The sequence below is a fragment of the Neopelma chrysocephalum genome, unplaced genomic scaffold, assembly GCF_003984885.1.
Source record: "Neopelma chrysocephalum unplaced genomic scaffold, ASM398488v2 Primary Assembly neopelma1_80b, whole genome shotgun sequence".
In the NCBI taxonomy this organism is placed as follows: domain Eukaryota; kingdom Metazoa; phylum Chordata; class Aves; order Passeriformes; family Pipridae; genus Neopelma; species Neopelma chrysocephalum.
This window is the reverse complement of record NW_020897742.1, coordinates 4859817-4881283: the sequence shown is the minus strand read 5'-3', so window position 1 is coordinate 4881283 and position 21467 is coordinate 4859817. Positions and strand designations below refer to the sequence as shown.

The following is a 21467-nucleotide window of genomic DNA, read 5'->3' as shown; positions in this document are numbered from 1 at the left end:
GGGGCCGGGCCGGGCCGGGCCGGGGCGGGCGCGGCGGCGGGGCAGTCGGGCTGCGCGCTGGGCACCGTGCGGGCGTGCGGCGGCCGGCAGCGAGCACGGAGGCAGCCAGCGTCCCCGCCACGTAAGTAGTCGCCGATACGTCGTGGGGGGAGACGGTGCCTCGGTGGAGGGGAGCGGCGCGGCCACCCCTCTTCTCCTCCCCTTGTCCTACCACCTTCCCCCCTCCCCCAAAAGCGGAAAACAAAAAATCAAACAAAATCTGCTCCCTGCATTTATTTTTTTAAGCGATTCCAACTGAGTGCTCCCCGTGGCCTTTCGCCTATCGACGTCCCAGCCCCTGGAGTAAGAACTCGCCCCCTTCTCGCCGCGCTGGTTTTTCTTTTCTTTGTGCGTGAACTCGATTGAACGCGGGGAAGGCAGCGAGCCCCTGCTCACAAATCCGCTGCGCAGGGGGAGCGTGAGAGCGCTCTCCTATTCCCTGGTTGCACTTTTTGTTCTGTCGCGACAGCACGCTCCTTTCCGCCGGCGCGGAGCGGAGCGGGGCGGTGCGCTCTGCCCCGCGCTCCACCGCGTGCCCCCGCTGCCGGTGCGGCTCAGCCGAGCCTCCCGTCGCGGTCCCTCTCCTTTGTCGGCCCCTAAGTTAAATGCTCCCTCGCTGTTTCGCGGGGCATTCTCGGAGCGCCCCGGGCGCCAGCGGCGAGGCTCCCGCGCCATCTACAGCCGGGCCGCGGCAGCGCGGCGCTGCCGGGCCGTAGGGGAGCGGAAGGACGGTCCCGCTGCGCGCACCGCGCTACCGACCTTTTGTTACCGCCCGCGCTGCGCGACCCGCGGGAGCGGCGGCCGCCGAGCCCCGGCCGCGCCGCGCCGCCCCCTTCTCTCCTGTCCTTCCCTTTCTTCTCCTCCCCGGTGCCCGGCGCCGCTGCCCCGCCGCCGTGCTGCTCCGCTCCGCGCCGCTGCGCGCCCGGCCGGCGGCGGGAACAAAGGGCCGCGGGCTGAGCGCTCTCTCCCTGTGCCCAGGACGCGGCGCTGAGGCTGGTCGCCCGCCGCCGCCGCGCTCCCGCTCCCGCCCCCCCCGCCACACAAAGGCAGCCGCAGCTGGACGGGCGAGGAACCGCGCTCCACGCCAGGGCTCCGGTGCAGCGTCTCGGCTGGTCTTCTCCATACTCATGAACATACAAAGGTCAACCCCTATCACGATAGCACGATATGGGAGACCGCGAAATAAAACCCAGGATTTTGAGGAGCTCTCGTCCATACGGTCCATCGAGCCAAGCCAGAGTTTTAGCCCGAATCTAGGCTCGCCGAGCCCGCCGGAGACCCCGAACTTGTCGCATTGCGTTTCTTGCATCGGGAAATACTTATTGTTGGAGCCTCTCGAGGGAGACCACGTTTTCCGAGCCGTACATCTGCACAGCGGCGAAGAGCTGGTTTGCAAGGTAATGCTTCTCCTTGTTCTCCCTCCTGGTTCGCCGCTGTCGCGCGTGGGTTTCCCGTATCTCGCAGGAGGGCGAACACGGCCGTATACCTCAGTTATTGAACACTGGAGAAACAAAAGCCAGGGAGACAGGATTAAAGGCGCATCCTGTAACTTTTCCCTCTCTCCAAACAATAGCCACGTTATAGCGGTGGCCCAGAGCCAGGTCTGCCTTCTGCCCTGGGGGATATTGTTCTGGAAATAGCCTTTTTTGAAGTAGGTTTTAACGTGAGTTCAGATCAGGCGAAAGCCTCGTCTTCTCCGCTCTCACTTTTCAAAATGGAGTAGGGAATCCCCAGCTAATTTTAAGGTGTTGCGACCTGCTGGCTTCCTCGATTTTTTCCTGACCCCGATTCTGTGAGTTGGGGTACGGAAGAGGATGGAGAAGCTGAGGGCGAAGGGCACATTGCCATCAGCTTTGTCTTAAAAGTGATTTAAAAAAAAGAAGAACCACATCTAATTAATCAGCCTGAGCTCCATCACGGTGGAGGTTGTTTGCAAACAGCATCCTCCCCCATTGCACAACTGAGCAAGAATAAAACCTGCACACCTACGGTTTTTAGAAGTGCAGACAAAATAGCTATCCTACTCTTTGTAGCCTGCTAGCTTTTCTCTGCCTCCTCCCAGTTTGCTCCTGCTGTTCAAAGGTGAGCTGTGGGAAAAAGAAACCCACATATGTGCACATCTGTGGAGGGATGTTTTTCTCTTTTCAAGCTGAGGGAATGTTATCCTTTGTTCCCAAATTGTGATTCCCATTGTCTGTAGTGAGCCAGACTTCTGTCCAGCAAACTGAGGCAGTACCCAGTAGTAGTTTTTATAACTACGTAGCAAATTGCAACCTTGCTGCACATGCTGTAGTGTTTGTATTGTTCCCAAAACACAGAATTGTGCCATTTGGCAAATTTCTAGTGTCAAACTAACTGCAGGATGGAAAAGTAGACGTATTATAGCTTATTAGTGTTCCAGGGATTAATAATAGTATTGCTGATTGTTTCATACTTTCTCATACTTGATTCATAAAAAGTTATAGACTAGCCTGTAGCAGAGAAGTGAAAATAATTGCTCCTGCTTGCTATTTGTAAAGATTGGAGTTCAGAGGGCAGTTTAAATATGCTTACTGATTGAGTTATAAAACCTGATGTTGAGGCAGCGTAGGACTTTGTGTGATTATTTAGGGTAAAAAAGGCCCTTTACTTTGCAAAGGACTAATATTGCCTGCTGAACTGAATGCTTTGTTACTAAACTGAAACAGAACATGAGAATTTCGAGAATGAAAGCCCAGCTTGATGCAGTAGTACAGTGCTGCACTCTAGGACGTTGGCATCTTTTCATGAAATAAACAGATCCCACAAAGCTGCTGCTCTGCATGAAATTCTAGGTGAACTTGCATAGCAAGTGCTGAAGCGGGGGCTATGCACTTCTTTGTTTCCTGTTTGGTTTGCAGGATTAAGGCACTGTTTTGATAACAGTATGAACAGCATAACTACAGCTCAGAAAGAGTGGACTGTTATTTTTTTCCCTTCCCTGTATGTTTTTGAGCTGATCCTGACATTTGAATAGTATCAGTTTTTCCATATGTGTGAGGCACTAGTAGCTGTGCTCCAAAAATACAATCTTAGCTTGAATTGCTAGTTTGTGAACACGTAGTTGTCAGTCCTGTACTTGGCTTAATTTAATGCATGTTTTAAAATGCCTGCAGTATCATGAAAACTATCTGTCAAGTAGCCTACTGGCAGAGACCTGCTCTCTGGTATCTTATTGAAGATGCTCTTAGAGATTGCTTGCAGAAACATTGCGTTGGATAACAGACACATACTGATGATTCTCAAGATGCATTTGGCTGCACCCACTGACTGTACTGATGCCGTTATTTGCTTCAAGGCTCTGTGGCATCCAGACAATGGTAACTTCTCACTTCCAATTCCCAGTGAGAACTAAATCAAACTGCAGCTTATTAGACATTTTCTGAATTGAGGCCAGGGATCTTAAAGGCTGGGATACAAAGAAGCCCTTTATAAAAGGTATTCGAGACTGTAGCAGTATGATAGCGCTTCCGTCTACCCGGTTTCAAACACAGTACTGGTGCATATCCAAAACTACTTATTTAACATAGTTTGAGAACCACAAAATGTAACTAATTTACATCAGGATAATCTGGTTAGCAGAGAATTCTGCAAAGAGTTTTTTCACATGAGGGTTTGAGCTGCATGAATGTTCCTGCTTAAATTTTATTTTATAGCAGCTGCTTTGTAGAAGAGCCATTCACTTACAATGTAGTAGTTACAAGTTTTGAGATCCAAATGTCAATGAATTCTCCTCTGGAATGAATTACACACCAGGGATTTTAGCAACACCCCCTCTCCGCCCTGGTTCTGCGTCCCTGGTGCACCATGTCACCAGAACGCCTCGGTGCTAATCCTCCCCCAGTAAAATGTGCAGGGGCTGTTTGGCAGTCTGCCTTTAAGGCTGTTTTTCCTGTACCAGAGTATAGCAGCACAGGTATGGGGTGAGGGGAGAAGGAGATGTGTGAGGAGGGGGTGTCCTGGTTTCCTGGGTTTTGAGTCCGTGGAAGGAGTTTGCTAGGATTGTGCTCTGAAGCATTAAATGGCTCGTGTTTTGAAGTCTTGGGTAAATTTTGGTTGAACTGTCTCTCTTTCCCTCAGTTTTGAAAGCTTTTTAAAGCTTTAGAGAAAGCAAGGAGAGATTTGCTTCTTGGAGAGGATAGAAATACCTGGTATTGGTACACAAATGTGAGAATACAGAAAGAGAAAAACCAATTGCAGTTTAAAACAGTGGTTAGAGAACTATACTAGTTCTTCATTTTTATGTTCCGTTCGAAGAACACATGACTGCCTTAAATTCTTTTTACCAAAGTAACAAAACACCCACCAGTAAGTTACATATTAATCGAATTTTTATGCTGGTGGAAATGCTAATTCCTTGCTTTGTAGTCCTCTGGATCAGGTATAATTAAAAATAAAAGTCACTCCTATCGATACTTTGCTCATAGTCTCTTTTAGCACACTGTCTTCTGTTACTCTCAATGAAGTCTTTCATTTTCTTGTAATGTGGTCTTTTCTCAATTGACTCAAATACTGGTTCATTCGTCATCACTAGATTATAGTAACTTTTTATTTGGGTTTCCCAGCAGCTTTTTTAATTCTTACAGCTCATTCATAAGATCAGTGATAACATACTTAGTAGTAAAGGGACACTTTGCTTTTAATGGAGCACTTGATTGAAATACAGAGGGTTCAGGGTGGTTTTGTCTCTGCCTTTTGAAGGGTGTTTGTCTGCGCTCCAACAGGCAGAGCTATTTCCCGGGTTGTCCTTCTGATCTTATAAACAGCTATTGTGGAACTGAGACTTGGAAAGTGAAAGTGACTTTGCTGTTTGTCAGAGATGAAAGAAAGGCAGGAAGTAAATAGGAATAGCAATAGATGGTACTTTAAAGCTGAAAATCCTTAAGGCTTTAATGGGTTAATAAAATCAAGAGAGGCAGGCATGTGTATCAGGGTGGATTTAATGTGACAGCTTCTCTCAATACAAAGCTACTGGCTGTATTTTCTATGAGTTTATTTGGATGGAAAACAAAAGATGAACATGTTTCCTTCTGAGTACTGCCCTTATGCACCACTGGTCTTCACAGCTTAATTTAGATTACATTCTTAATTTCATCATCTGTTAGCTGATGAAACTATGCTTGCTACCAGTTTTGAAGAGTAGCCTTTCCTGTCAAGGTTACGAGTATCTTTTTTGTGGGGTTGTACAATCTGTTTTGTCTTGTCCTCAGGACCGTGAGTCTGTGACATCCTGTTTACATCGGTGCAGTTTCAGCAGTAGCCTAAATTGTACTTAGAGATGGTTCTCTTAACAGAATTAGATGTACCATGACTTCACCGTCCTTCGTGTTGCTAACCCTGGCTTTACTGTCATTATTCTGCAGGTGTTTGATATTGGCTGCTACCAGGAGTTATTAGCACCATGTTTTTGTCTGCCTGCACATAAAAATATCAACCAAATTACTGAAATAATTCTTGGGGAGACAAAAGCATATGTGTTCTTTGAAAGGAGCTATGGGGACATGCATTCGTTTGTTCGCACCTGCAAGAAGCTTAAAGAAGAGGAGGCAGCCAAACTCTTCTATCAAATAGCTTCCGCTGTTGCACACTGCCATGATGGTGGACTGGTACTGCGAGATCTCAAGCTGCGAAAGTTTATTTTCAAGGATGAAGAAAGGTAAGAGTCTCCCTTAGTTTACAGGTGGTAAACTTGTCAGGGGGTGCCTGAGGTCAGATACTCAGAGCTGCAGGACATTGTACCCTTCATTGTCACCGTCCCATTAGTTTGTGGTACACTTTATTTTCCTTTGCGACCTGATCATGGGATGGATGTGCCGTTTTACCTTCTGGCTTTGGTTTTGGAGTAAAGTAAGTATAGGCTGATATTTGCATCAGTGCTTGGCCTCTGCATCTCCACTTAGAGGAGTACCCTCATTCCTAAGGGGGAAAGGTTTCCTGGAGGAAGGCTCTGAATGGATGTCTGGTGCAAGAGCTGAGCTATCATAAATGCTGCTGGTGTTAAAAGAGGAAAGGAGCATAAGATCCAGTATGTTAAAGAGGATGAGGGACTGAAATGGCTCATTCCTGTGAGGAGGCATGAAAAGGAAGAATAGCCAAGTGTTCTTTGTAAGACTACTTTGAGGACAGCTTCTTGTTTTCCATGCTGGAAGGGTCTGGAGGCTGCTTCTAAGAGTATTATGTGATCAGTAATCATACTAAGACTAAAACCTGCCTTGCTGGGTGCTTGTTTGCAGTATCAGCTGTTGTGGTACTTGGGGAACTATTTTTTATTTTTTTTTTTTTTTTAATAAAAAATATCTACCTGCACACCCTCCTGTATAAATGATTTGCGGAAGGAGTATGGGAAGACAGGAAAAGAAGAAATGGATGCTCTGGGTGTATTGTTGAAGTGCCATTTCTGGTGTGCAGCTATAGCTATACTGTTGCAGCTGTGGAACTTACCATCTCTTTCTTTGTGGTTACCCGTTTTCTTTGTTTTGAATGATAAATTTATTTGCAACTTCCACATAAGGTATCAGTAATAAACAGAGTAATGTCAGACTTTCACAGAGGGATTAAATTGTAAGATGACCATCACAAAAAAAAAAAGGAAACTAAATGGGGGGCAGAACCTGCCTTTGTTCTTCTTCATATATTTGCCCTTTTAATTAAATTCTATAAATTGTCTGAAAACTTGTTCAGATTGCTGCAGAATGAAATGGATGTTCTGGAGAGCTTTGTTACAAATAACCAGTGCATATTAATGCTGTTTGCAGAAGTTATAAGCAACAGCCAAGGCATATAAGTTTTCTACAATCATGGGAAGTCTGTGATCCAAAAATTAGAAAAAACTAATACATAATTAATTCAGGAAAGAGAAGTTCCTGGCCTAATATAAAAATGGCAACCATCTATCAGGTTTAAATATTCTCTACTTAAATTTTATTGCAAGCTGAGTTTTACAAAATAGACTTCTCCTTTTAATCTATTTGTGGACTGAAAAATAAAAGACATTTTCATTCCTTAATTCAGTTCAGATGATTCTCTGCAAAGCAAATAGCTATTCCTTATTTTTCTACCGCAGACCCAATATATATGATTGCCCTTTCATCCTTTTCAAATAAAAAAGCCTAAAAGGAAACTAGCTTATTGTCCATTCATAGCGAAATGCAGAGTGGATAGATGTAAACTGTATTTTTACTCCCCAGTTTAATAATTAAGCACCATTATAGCACCTCTGATGAAGATAAGAAGGAAACTTGTACAAAATAGTTGAGGGAGGAATTGTTTTCTGTTGTAGCTGATAACGTCCTAAAATTACAGTGGATTTTTTTTCCTGGGGATATATGTAAACTTGTGTGGTTTTGCATAAAGAACAGGACTTGGAAAAGCTCCTCCAAGGGAAGGCAGCATGAGCTCAGATCAGTGCAGTGGGAGCAGACGTGGGCCTGTGCTGAATACAGTTGAGCTCCTACCCTGCTGCTTACTAGGAACTGAATGCAACATGAGGCATAAGGCCAAATCCTTCAGCCACCCAAGAAAAGTGGTGTGTACTATAATAGCAGTGTTGGCTTTTATGAATGTTTTTAACGTAACTATCCTCTGCAAAATCACACAGTTACTCGCTTTTGAGTACTGTCTTCTAATTATACAATAATATGCTTTAAAGGTCAAATAGGACTTGCCAGTTATTTTTAAGATAATCATAATGCGGTTTTCTTCTGGATGTAATGTTGGTTTGTAAGTAGAGAGGTATTGTAATCCTTTCTCTGCTAAATAAACACAGATGAAATGTGAGATAGAAATAGAACCAAAGAGCACTCTCTGTCTTTTTTCACATGCTCTGATCATCAGACTGTAATCAGTCATCACTTTCAATCTGCTGCTATATTTAGGCTGAAAAATCTCCCTGGTCCTTCGGAGTTCACAGAGGTGTTTGTGTGTTGCTTGCACCTCTCCAAACTCATGTCTCCCTGAGGCTGCTGGTGCTAGTGAGGGTGCCTGTGAGCCGAGGAGCCTGCCCTTCAGGAGCTGCCATCGTCAGCACTGCCTGGGGGTGGCTGCTGCACCATCCCTTGCTCTTTGGTGCTTGTAATGAACCAAGGAGTGAGAAAAGGATCAAAACGATGTTTTGAGAAGTGTATGTGAACTCTGCTGCTGTGTGTTGCCTGCTCTTCAGTGGAGTTCTTTGTTAGTAGTTCTTTTCCTATTTCTTCATGGCTATTTTTCTGCAGTTCAGTTTAGGTACCTACCACTTTGAAGCTTTCTCGTCTTGAAGACTCTCACAGCTTTTATTTTGGTAGAAAAAAAGATGGGAAATCCAGCATGCAGGCAGCACATGAATGGAAAACTTGCTGCTTTTATTTTTTATTTTTTTTTAAATGCTTGTCTTCTCTTAGCTGAGAGCTGCCAGACTGGAGGAGCCAGAGGGAATGTGAGGGATATATGGAAGCAGTTCCATTTGTTTAAAAAAGAAAATCAATTAAAGCATTTCTTAGTACATCTCTTTCCATTGATCCTAATGGTATCCTGGTAGTTCAGTATAAAAACAGAACTCCTGGAGTTTTTCAGGTGGGTGCATGCAGTGTTGAAACTCTTTCTACCCCATTCCTATTATCTAAGTTACAGCAGGAATTTGCTAAGATTCAGGCTCCTGATCTAGCAGAAACATGAGTGCTCTTTGCTTCAGCTGATGTCAGTGCTAAGAATGCATGTTATTTGGATGTTGCAAATCACTGTGCCTTGGGATGTTTGTAATGAACTCGGAGGTAAGAAGGTGGAATAAAGTATTTTTGGAGGCTGGTAGCACTGAGCATTTTGTAGGGGTCCTGGTCTTACTAGTGACATTCTTTTAATGTGCTAAATCAAAGATGGACTGTGATGGTGTGTTACACTAGTGCACATGGGTAAGTACATCAGCACTTAAAATGAAATCCAAAATTCCAGTGTGGAAGCAGAAACAATTTGTCTGTGTTTCAAAGTAATTTATAGGATTTAAATTCTTTAAATCCTGAACTGCAGGAAGTTTTAAGATATGGTAAATTGCATTCCATGAAAATGATGTGTGCTGTTGTTACATGGGTTTTCTGTTTTGTATGAAAGGTTGGATGGTTGTGGTTTTTAGAGGGAGATGTGTCTGCGGATCCCTTTGAAAACTATAGGTGAAATAGCCGGTCTTGTAGTATTGAAATTTCAGAGTTAAATTCCATAAACCTGCAGCTGATCTTGATGAAGCAGAAATTCTAAGACATTACAGCATGGCTGGAAATGTTTTGTAAGACTGGGTCAGGAAGCAGCAACACATCCATTAAATGAGTGCAGTGACTTCCAGAACACTGAAAATATGGAAAACAACACTGACTTGCCATGTTGAGTCTCAACAGACTTTCCAAAGTACCTCTAAGATACTTGAATACTTCAAAAATTGTGTCCTTAGACTTCAAAATAAAACTGGAATCCAAAACAGTAGAGATGAACTGTGATAAAACATGTGGTCTTGTATGTTTTCTGCTTCCAGTCATGTTGTTAATTATTTTTTGTCCTGGGTATTAAGCCAGGTCAGTTTTGATGTTGTGAGGCTCTTGCTTTGGAGTATTTTTTCTGTGTTCATGGCATGGTATTTACTGTTTTCCGTGTACAGCCTGTCGTCATTGTAGGCCCTTGGGCAAAGCAACTATACCCTTCTCCTGGCTGATGTCCCATAATGATGTTGCAGAATGGGCAGGTTTTTTTGGGTTATGCTAAAAATAACACTATACACAGTATATAGCTAATAAAGCAGCTCATCAGTTTGATACGTCGCAGACGCTTTGAGAAAGAGCCACCTCAAAGATCTCAGAATTAAATGAAACATTTCAGTGTTGGTTGTTTCAGTGGTTTGCTTAATACAAGAACATTTCTGCTGTCAGGGAATTATTAATTTATTTAGTGTGTTTTTAAGCCTTTAATTATATTAAAATATTAGCTGTCGTAATATTTGAAGCTTAAAGACCTTGTACATTCATCATACTTGTTGAAGGGAAAATTAAAATAATTTTGGTATTTAGATATTGTAATTTTCCTGTATTCTTTGAGTAAATATGAAGCAGGTGGGATTCAATAAAAATAAATACAATTTGACACTTTTTGCTCTGTGCCAGGGGAATGCAGCCAGTACTATACACTAATTTAGGAAGCCTGTGATAGCATAACATATTTACTTGGTTCTCCTAGCATATTTTTTTCTTTTTTCCTCTAGAATTTCTCAGCTTTGAGTGGATGATGCTTTAAGGTGACCTAGTTATGTTGTTTGCAATCCTCATGATACAAACCTGATCCCACAAAAAATACTAATGCATATATCAACCTTTTTCCACGAAGACCTTTCATTTTCTTATAGTTAATAGTAAGTTTCCTCCCCAGCATTTGTCAAGTTGTAATGTGGTCAGCAGCTTTTTCACTGTGGTGTTAGAACTTACTGTTTTCCTCACAATTCCATAGAGAACAGGTAAGCTAACACTTTGTCTAAGTCCTAGAAAGAGAGTCCTAAAGTAGAAGAAAATCAAACAAAATAGTGCTCTTTAAATACCAGAAGATTTAGAAATAAAAACAGTCTTCATCTGTGTTGTCATTTAAGCACTACCCTGAATGGGGCCACAGGACCAAAGAGTGCACTTTCTCCAACGGTGGAGAGTCACAGGTCAGATCTCAAACCAGAAATTATTATTCTTAGAATATGGGGAGGAAGGCGAATTTCTTCACAGGCAGCACATTTCTGCTGTCAAGCTTAGGATAGAAGATGAAGTGGTTGCACAACTGTTTTCCACTGAAGGGTTCATGCCCCCTTTTGCCTTTATGTGGTTTCATTACTAAGTCTCTGTTTTCTCACTATGTTCCTGGGAGCATTTTGGATTTGTTGGGTGTGTAGTGCCTTGTCCCAGTGGGATGCAAGAGGTAGGCTGTCTGCAGATGCTGAACATCACACCAGCCTCGTGAAGTGCTTAACTCTCCTCCTGAGGGCATAGATAGTCATGGAGATTGTGTTGTAAATTAAAAGGAAAATTGGCTGGCCCTGTGATGAGGATTGAGCTCAAATGGACCTTGAGTCAGCTCAAGGCCCTTCAGTGAGATGATGAGTGGAAAGAACCTTTGCTGTTGTAGCCAATGCTAGAGTTTGCAGGAGGTTTTACACCTGGACTGTGCTATCCTTTGGTATGTGGTTCAGTTTCTTCTTCATGTCTTTTCTTCTTCACTGTCTCAGTTCAGACTGAATGCTGTTACGTGTTGGCTGTCATGTTTGGGTGTTGTCCTGAGATGCCCATCACAGGATTGATCTCTCTGATAAAAGGCGCTTTGCAGTCCCTGGAAGTAGATGTGTTTTAGGACTTCTCAAATTGGGTTCAACAGCTGGTCATTTTGAAGACTTGAAAACATCCATCCATAGACTTGGTGCAAAGTACTCCATGTTGACTTATGAGCGGAGACTGAGGATGTCTGTGCTGAGAGTGAGGAAGTGAGACAGAAACCCTGCTAGGCACGGCTGCAGTGGATTGTCAGAGGGAAATTCTTCTGCCGCCGTTATCGCACTTGGAGATTACTTCAGACTGGGGAAGGAGGGGAAAGGCGGAGATTGTAAACAGGAGCCAACCTGGGACTTATTTAATCTTAAGCACCTGCTTTTTGGTAGATGTGAATTGCTTGGAGACAGGGTTGAAGACATCTAAGCAAAAGGTTTTCAGTAAGGTTGTGAAATAATGGCATGGTTCTGTCTTAGAGATGCTGAGCACCCATCACAGGCTCAGAAAGTGCAGGGCTGTTTTCACAGCTTTCAATTATGTTAACAAAATAAAATTGTGGTGTCCTTTCCCTCCCTTTGGAGCTTCATTATGTGTCATATGAAAAGACCTAGAAAAGATGGTGAACACAGCATATGGTTGACAGCGTAGCCTTTTAAAGCTCAGATCTTCAGTGTGATCTAAAAAGATAACAATGAGGTGGTGAAGTAGCTGCCCTGAGCCAGATGCTTATCAAAAAGTGGACAGCTCAGAATATCGTAACCAAGCCCCTCTGTTGGAAGGATCTCTGTTGGATTTGAGAATCTGCACCCCGACACATGCATCACTACCCTACCTACTTTCTGGGGAACAAGATTTCTCCTTAGGCAATAATGGCATGAAAGAAATGCAGTATGTGGCATACAGGACAGGCTGTTCCCAGCAATCCTATTTGAGTGTTATAAAGCTGAGGTCTCTGGGGGCACCAGCCCTTCCTGGAGGTGTGTCAGAGTATTTTTAAGTGGAATTCTGTAGGAGAAAAAAAACCAACCAAAACAAAACACAAAAGAAAAAAAAAAGAACAAGTTAAAAGCTCCAAGTTGCTGGGTACTGCATGTCAGGAAGGGGGTGCGGGCAGGACCGAGTGTGCTGGTAGCATCCCTGTGGAGGAAGGGTGGGGAAGATGTAATTTTTAGAGGCTTCCTCATTCTGTGGAAGTACCAGTGAAGGAATCTTCCCTTAGGAACAAGGTTCATCCTGTAAACCTGTGCTGCCTGCAAGTCCCTGTTGTCTTTCGAAACATATCCTTAAGCCTGTTTCATTATGCAAGAGACTGTTTGTCTGACAGCCTTTGTGCAGCGTTTGTTTTTTTTCTTCCCTGAAATTGTGTAGGATGTTATGTGGTGAACTCCTGTGCTCTGTGCTGTTATGAATTGGAAAGGGATCTTTTGGTGAAAGGAGCAGGATTTAAATTGATGGCATAACACCGCCGCCCCCCCTCCCCCCCCCCCCCCCCCCCCCCAAGCCTCCCCGCCCCTCGAGGAGATGGGTAGTTGTGAGTTCAGAACAAGTCCTCACACCAAGCTGCAAATCATCTGCTCAGGGTTTTGTTAGCTGCCTTCGCTGTCTCACTGGCTCCCTGACGGCAGCCTACTTCTGCATTATTTAGGAGATTCCCTTAGTTTAAAAAAAAAATCAAGTAGCAAAAGATAACTGTTTCCAATGTCAAGCTTCCCTTTTTTTTTTGCCTCCCTGTGACTCTAATTGTGTACATGCTCTTCTCATCTTAATGGTGGGGTGTGAGCAACTGACCTTGATTAAATGACCTGTGAATTACTGGCCACATAGGAGCAATCCCTGGTCTACTGGGCAGTCAATGGCATGAGTGCCTCTACCTAGGGAAAGACATTCCTGGCCTCAGTCAGAGTAATGCTGAAATATGAGATAACACTACTTGAGTGCCTTCGGTTTTTATGGGTAGGGGGAATATTGTGAGGCACCTTTAGAAATTGCCATTTTATATTTACTTGCAATTATAATAAAATGGAAATTCAGGAGGCAGTGACAGTTGCTTCCTGATTTCTGGAGTCTGCATAGAATCTGTAAATCTGGATCATCTTATTTGACCCAGCCTGAGTAACAAGTGGATGGTGTACCTGGAGCGTCCATAGTAGGATGGCTCCTTCAGTCTCCTCCCAATGCAGCTGTCATATGGGGAGTTTTGCTGTGCAAAAATTGTGGGTCTGGTCTGCAAGTTAGTGTTCCCAAAATGGTTACGGTGGCTCAGCTGTGGTTCAGGTGTTATTTCTTATACAGATGGCTTTGGAGACAGACTAGAAGCATCTGCTTTCATTGATTCAGGCGCAGGCTCCTTTACTGCTGATGGCCTATTCAATACAATGGAGATATTTTCCTCTGAAAAACTCAGACTATCAGTTGACATCTCTGCTTTAAATGTTTCAGATTTTTTTTTTCTCCTGCCTTATGAGCTTAGAGCCCTCTGAATAATTCCATTGATTTTGGTATGGAAATTGTGTTTTCTTTTGGAGACCAGGTGTGAATGCTGGGTTCTTACAGCCCTGGCTGCAGTGTCAAAAGGCAGGATAGCAGTTTGCCAGTAGTCCCTAAGCTCTACAGGGAGGAATAATGTGAATCAGTCAGAAAAAAGTGTAGAACGGGCAACAAAGCCAGAGATGGTGCTAACTCAGGAGGTTGGATTGAAGAATCTTCTGGAAGACGTTTAATTGATTAGGTTTTGTTACATTACTGAAGAGCAAAGTCTGAATGCAGTCAAGTAATGAATGGCATATTGATAAGAAACTCAGAGTGGTATTGTTTTTCATGGGGTTCCCTGACGGTTTCTATGGGGACAAAGACGCATTTCCCGTCCGAGTGCTGCTGCTGCCCTCTGATTGCACTTCTGTGGTTTCATTCACCAGTAATGGGAAAGCATTCATAGGCAGAATAGCTTCCCCTTTTTAAATAGCCATGATTCAGGGTTGTATTTTTTTTAATGCATTACACTAATGCAGTGTTTTATCAATGATCTGATAGATGCATAATGCTCTTTTTCCAAGTGCTTATTCAGGGTCTGCATTAAAACTTGAAATTATGTACTGTAATTACGTAAGCCTTGACAAAAGTCTTTGTTGCTCTACAGTATGTGTACAAAGTGATTCTCATCCGGCTGTAGCAGTAGCTTACATTTGAACTTTAGGGATTAATTTTGTTGCAACTGTTTGTCGAACTCAAATGCTGGTGCTTTTGGAAAATCTTTTTTCTTGTAGGGGTCGTTCAGTTGACTAATATGAGTTAATTATTTAGAGAATTAGGGTTTTTTAGAAAAGTGACTTTAAAAAAGAATTATTTTTGTTTGTCCTTTTTCTGCGCTGTGATGGGAGGCACTTCAAAGGGGATTGTGATTTCACATCTTCATGTTTGGTTTTGTCTGTCCCTTGCCTAGCAAATGTCAAATTTAGCGTTGTCTCGTTAATCTGCAGTTGGATGCACTCTGCACCCTTTGCTGTGGAGGTTCTTATTCTCAGAATCTACTTGCAGTTTTCAGGGTCTGTTTGTTGTTGTTGGCTTTTATTCTTTTCCCTGGGTATTTGATTTCAGTGCTTCCTCTGAGGGGGAGAGCATGTGGGGGAGAGAGAGATTGCATCTCATTCAGCGTGTCTCTGCATTTCTGTGTATTTAGACTTCAGAATCCTCTCTTTCCCATTCCCCTCCACACTCCCCCTGCTCCCCCCTTTGCTCTTAAAAAATTAAAAAAAAAAAGCTGTGGCTTGTAGAAAACAGCTCTTTTAGGTAATACTTGTGTGGAGGAAGGGAAGGCCAACCAGAGCTGGAAGCTGTTTCTCACAGAGATGGGTGCTGCACAGTGGGAAATAGCAGCTCCTGAGCCAGGTTGCTACTTTTTGATTGCCTGAAAAAGTGTGAAATGACTGTTAAGAGGGTGGTGAGCCTTGCCATTTACACCTGCACGATGCCCAGTTGTAGTACATAAGAGTGTTCCTCATGTGAGGCTGAAGTGGGTGAAGTTGTCTGTCACTGGTGAAAATGGGCTGGAGTTGCAGTGCTGTCTGATGGTGAGGGGCACTGGCAGAGCTGAGCCAGGGCCCTTGGCAGATCCATCTCGGGAGTGCTTTCTGTTACCAGCTGCGCCAAGCCGGCGAGCCACAGTGCCAGCCGACACTTCCCCTACTCCTGTGCTCTCCTTGCTGTAAGGATGGCAAATCGGTGTTGTCACCTAACGCAAAGACACCGGACTTTACAAATGAAACCGTGGACACCCGAATTGCTTCTGGGTGTAATTGGGAAAGGAGAAAGGGTGTTTCTGGCTGAGGGTTTGGGGTCTGAGGACGAGGAGTGAAGGTTTTGTTTTTGTTTAATTTGGGACCTTTTGTTTCCTCAAAGCCTGTCAGCTTGGCAGGATGAAAAACCTGGTTTGAGTATTTTCTTCATTTGGCCACAGCTTATTGAGGAGCAGGCAGATAAGGGCCAGCTGTTGTTCCATTTGCTTGCTTAAACAAAACCTGCTGAAGCATGCGTGGAGGCTGCAGCACCTTGCAAGGAAAGCAATATGAGGCCATGGCTTTTGTCTGCTGCTTCTTTTTTATTATCAAGAAATTATTTCTCCTCTCGGAGAAACGATGAATTTTTTGACACACCTTACAATCTGTTCTCTATGGTTCTGTGCCATGTCCATTGTAAAAAAATGAGAGATTAGGGAATTCCAATAATTTTATGTTATATAAAAGCTTCTCATTGAACTGTTTTTCTAAATTCTTTGGCAACTCCCAGAAATGTAAAACAGGATAGGAAAGTAAACAGCATTTCCCTGCGCTGTTGACACGGGGATGGCAGGGGAGCGAGTGTGTGTGGGGTGAACTCCCTCTTGGAAGTTGTTTATAAATAGTATGCTCTGCCCTGCTCCCTGTGTGTGTTCTGCTTCTGTTAGTTAGCAGGAGTGAGTTGATGCTTTCCTGTCTGGCAGTTCAGTGACTTAATGCATGTTTGAGTAGCTGGCCTCACTGTTTTATTGCTACACATGCTTTTCTATGGAAAAACTGAGGTGGGCAATGCAAATGGAACCACAGCTCATGTTCCTGTCTTCCCTTTTATTTCCTCCTCTCTGCTCTCTGCCCTCCTTGGCATGTTTTTTTCCTCTGGGCGTATCTCCTTGCTGGTCTTCCTATGCTGTGCAGGTGCAGGAATGTGTGGAACCTGAGCACTGTGAAAGGACTCTAGTCACTCTCCTGTTGTGGACTCTCTGAGCTCTGTACAGAGGGAAATTGCTGTGGTCTTGGTAATTGTAGTTAAGATTCTCCTTGCAGCCAGCTTCCTGTGTGAGGCATTGCTGCTGTAAAGTATTGTTTGAGTGCTAATGAGGGGATGGGCCAGAAGTGCTGTTAGACTGGCAGTGGGTAATTAATGAGGAAGCAGGTGTGTTGAGCAAAGCCCATCAGCATTGAACTGGAGGAGCAAACACTGGCCTATTTAAGGAGGGAAGGAGCTGCCCTGACACACACTGTGCTTGGGAGCCAGGTATTCTGAATTTTGTATTAATGACTTCCTCATTTGGGGCATGTTGCCAGAGGGGCTTTCACCTCTGCGAGTAAACGTCTCTAGCTGTTGAAAAGGTCCAAGTGTCATTATGAGAGTTTATGGCACAGTTGCCTCTGGAGTACTCCATGGAGTAAAATGCTCTTCTGTTGGTTCAAAGAAGATAGGGCTGAGCTGCCCTGGAACCAAGTCTAAGGCAAAGCGGACCGAGATATCTTTTGGAGCTCAAGTCTAAGCAATCTTGTCTTCAGTGAACATTTAAGAAACAGGGCTCTCCTTGTTTGTTTTAGTGCCAGTTAAATGATGTGCTTTAGTTGAGAGACATGAGTTGTGCTTTCTGGGATGAAGTTCAGTCCCTGCCTGTGAATGTCTGTGGTATGGAAACATGGCTATGACACAGGGCTAAGGCTGATTATAACAGACCAGTGGGGTTGAGGGATGAGGACAGTAATACCTGAAGTTGAGTTGCGATTCCAAGTTATTGAAAAGAAAGCCTGCACTGCTGCTAGGTCACTCTGCCATCCAGAGGCACTGGACAAGCCCTGTTGCATTGTAGTGATTCTGTTCTCAAAACCATCCATTGCTGGCAATAGTCTAAAGGGTAATCGGTAATCCTTTGGATGCCTCCAACAGCGACAGATTTTTAAGTATAGATGGAGACCCCAGCAGTGAGAATTGCAAGGAAAGAAAGGTTATGTTCATCTAGTGCTATGACAAGCAGCTCTGCCTCACTTTTTCTGCTGCTGCGTGATATCTATAAGGAAAGAAAATTGTCTTGCAGAGATAATTACTGCAGCACAATGACAAGTTCACAGTGCTTTGCAGGCAGCAGTTTGAAGTCTAGATAAGGCATGCCTGTCATCTCCTTGCAAGTCCTCTTCTAGCTTCTCTGTTCATTCCAACATGAGGAGCTCTTCTGGTTTGACCGGATAGATAAGCTTGCTGTTAATCTTGGCAGCATTCAGCTCACCTGATCTCCCTTTGCCCAAAGGTCTCTTTGGGGAGACTGTAATCTGTTAAAATTGCTCTTCCTTAATGCTGGGATAAAGAAAAATGTTGGTTGGTTAGAGGTATCATTCAGGGTCAGAGTGACCATTTTATTCCTGTTAAACCTTGTGGAATTACAGGTGCAAGGAACAGCTTGCCAGCATGAAGGTATCAAAATAACCCTGTGTACTTAGGGCCGGTTTTGTATTTGGGCATGACACCTACATGGGTGCATTAGAGTGCAGCCAACACAGAAGAAGTCTTAAGGTTTCTATCTCCTTTTTGAAATCATATCTATTTAAAATTAACCAAAGGCATGAATACGGCAGTTCCTTTCATCTTCTTAAGACCTTATTAATGAGTTTACTGGACATAAATGTATTTGAAATCTTGTACCTACCTGTATGTGTGGGAATATTACCTATTTGTCTCTAATATCTCTAACCAGTATGGAAGAGATGGTATCAATTGTTTGTAACAACTGCTGCGAGTGGGATTTTAAACTGATTCACTTCTGTGGTTGTTGAATTTTGTAGAGTATGACTCTTGTAACCATGTAATTGCAACAGCCAGGAATTTGTGTTTGATGTTTGCTTACCTTGATGGTTTGGTTTTCTTTTTACCCGCAGGACTAGAGTGAAATTGGAAAGCCTAGAAGATGCTTATATTTTAAGAGGAAATGATGACTCTCTTTCTGATAAGCATGGATGCCCAGCCTATGTGAGTCCAGAGATCTTGAACACAAATGGCAGCTACTCTGGCAAAGCAGCGGACGTATGGAGTCTAGGTGTCATGCTTTATACCATGCTAGTCGGACGCTATCCTTTCCATGACATTGAGCCTAGTTCCCTCTTCAGCAAGATCCGTCGTGGGCAGTTTAACATTCCAGAAACTCTATCCCCCAAGGCAAAATGCCTCATACGTAGCATACTGCGTCGGGAGCCATCAGAAAGGCTGACATCACAGGAAATTCTGGACCATCCATGGTTTTCTACAGATTTTAATGTATCGAATTCAGGATATGGTGCTAAGGAAGTATCAGATCAACTGGTGCCTGATGTCAACATGGAAGAAGACTTGGACCCATTCTTTAACTGAGCACAAAGACTGGTGTTCAGAAGGTACACAACCTGGAGATGGACACATGAAGGAGCCCTTCCTGACCGCGTTAAATCACATCCTGCATCAGCCTAGCTTGGTAGCAAAAGACACTCAGAGGTCCTTGGGTTGAGAAGGAACCTCCACAAGGAGCTAATATAACAAATGTAGCATGGGGACAGATTTGGGGGGCGGGGGGAGCTTGCTATCAGGTTAGATTGATTTGGAGGAGAAAAGGCAGCATGGAGCAATTGTAGCTTCTCACCTTTTTGGAGCCAAGGAGACTGCACATGCCAATTTTGGTGCAGCTGTATCACTTCTGTTTCTGTTCCATTAAAAACAGTGGTAACTCACAACAAATAGAAACTTTTTTGCCTCAGCTCACATCTTGGCATCGCACTGTTAGATATTTAACTTCAGCCATTATTCAGGGAAAGTACAATTGGCTAACATTTTTTTTAATCAGATGTCTAATAATTAATGGGATTAATATAAGAAAAAAATTAGGTGCACAAAGACGGACATGAAAAGTGGGTGCTAAAAACAAACAAAATTTCAGTTCATGTCTCTTGATAGCTATTTTCAACTCATTTCTTCTAAATAAACTACTTAATATTCTTGTCAGGAAATGACATTTTAATGCTTTGTTCCCTTAAGGGGAAGTTACTGTCATTTAACAGGCTGTTCTGTTTTGTGTCAAATGGTTTGTTGCAGGAAGCTATTATAACTCGAACTTCCAGATGCATTACTGCTATAATGGGGGGGGGGGAGAAGAAAACTGTATAAGTTTTTTTTTTTAAAGATATGAGATACTGGCTTCCATATCTGCCATGCTGCACGTGTATGACTAGAGAGGGCAGAAAGCCCTTAACCGTGTCTTTGAGAACCAATCTCTTGTTTCCTGACTGGCCCACATGTAAATAGAGGGCTCTTTATTATTGAAGAAGAGTATTGTGGGTTTTTTCTTTTAATTCCTTTCAACTTGGGAAAAGAATTGTTTGGTTTTGATTTTTGTTTATGTCCAGACTAAGAAATAAGAGGGTATTAATAAGCTGAACATTTATATTACAGATATTCCTCTTGAAACATACACAGTAATATGCACCTTTTGTATTGTCAAGACTTATTCTATTTATTGAAGAAAATGTCACAGTAGTGATGTATTAAGCCAGTACTTCAATTACGGGTTGACTTGGGATGACATGTTACATGCTGTAGTTAACACACTTCTTTTCTGTTCAGGTATTTCTGTCCCTAAATAACTTTTTATTTAGCTTCTTTTTTTTTTTTCTAGATAGCTTTATTTGATTTAGACTGGCAAATGTTTTTATTACTGCTTTTATATTGCTGTATGATACTGAAATCTCTTGGCATAAATATTTGTGTTTCCAGTACCTCAGTTGTTCTGATATTACTGCCTGTATACGTTTTGTGAAGTGGTCATGTTTTTTGGGTAGGTACATGTGGACTCTGTAGTATGTAAATGTTACTTGAATTTGTGCTTAATTATAGTATGTGGCATGTGCGTACAGCTACTTGGCATTTGACGTATGGATGCTATTTGCCTGCCTTGCAGGAAAGTTATGGTCCCACTCTCAAGAGGATGTTTCACAGTTCTTTATCAAGAGACAAAGCTAGCTGCAGCTGACCTGCCTTGGTTCTATTTTGGTAACTAAGAATATAAAGGAGTAATGTTTTTACACTCTGAAGATGGTGCTGTGTCAAGAAGGACTTTTTTTTACTTTGTAAGTACCTTATAGGAGGAAAGATTGGTGATGTGCATGGTGGGGTTTTACTGCCTCTGGTGCTTTGTCATGTATTTGGTTTAATGTTTTTGTCCTAATCTCTTCAATAAATAAAATTGTGCATATTTAACTAAACATCAGTGGTGAACGATGTTCTTACACTCAAGTGGTTGCTGACAAGTTCTTGCCAGTCATGTGACCTGAGCAAGCTTAGCACTTAGATTTACAAGGTAACACTGTAAGCCTTTTCATCAAAAATTTTACCATTTGCTATGCATAAAACTAGCCTTTATTTTATTTTATTTTGGCTTGTCCCAAGCCCAGTTACCTTTTCAAGAAGGGTATTGAAATGTGATCAGAACTTTGGTGGTGGGAGGCTCTTTGGCCAGCGAAGAGATACCAAAATGGAGCGAGCTGGCACTTGCACTTTTCAAAATCCCAGAGGAATGTACATCTTGCATTTGCACCTCAATTCCAGAAAGGATAGATCTGAATTAGCACCTCCTGATTTACTGTCTTTAATTTAAGGCCAGATTGTGTTTCCGTCACTCATATCCAATAACAATTAAAAGAAGCAGGTAGTGACATCATGTATAAGTGCATGTGGGGTAATAATGTGCTCTGTGAATATGAGGCAGGACAGATGAAACCTGATCCATTAAGAAAAGACAATTTGAACTGTGCTTTGATTTGAACCACTGTACAGGCTGTTTTCAGCACTTTTATAGTTTGAAAAAGCTAAGGGTGGCTGACAATTACCCCTAAAGAAACCCTAGAGCCC

General features: G+C 43.1%; 1 protein-coding gene across 2 annotated transcripts in view; it reads left to right on the top strand.

Moving 5' to 3' along the window:
* TRIB2 (tribbles pseudokinase 2) overlaps positions 1-20821 on the top strand; it is a 21462-nt gene extending 641 nt beyond the window's left edge. Inside the window, exons 1-4 of one of the 2 annotated variants that reach the window (XM_027690280.1) lie at positions 54-121; positions 1018-1436; positions 5421-5713; positions 18473-20821. In XM_027690280.1, the coding sequence (XP_027546081.1) occupies positions 1167-1436; positions 5421-5713; positions 18473-18941 (1032 nt within the window). In that variant the 5' untranslated portion in view covers positions 54-121; positions 1018-1166 and the 3' untranslated portion in view covers positions 18942-20821. Of the gene's footprint in view, positions 1-53; positions 122-1017; positions 1437-5420; positions 5714-18472 lie in introns of those variants that run through there. The other variant, XM_027690281.1, reaches the window with a different exon arrangement.
* The last annotated feature ends 646 nt before the right edge of the window (positions 20822-21467 follow it).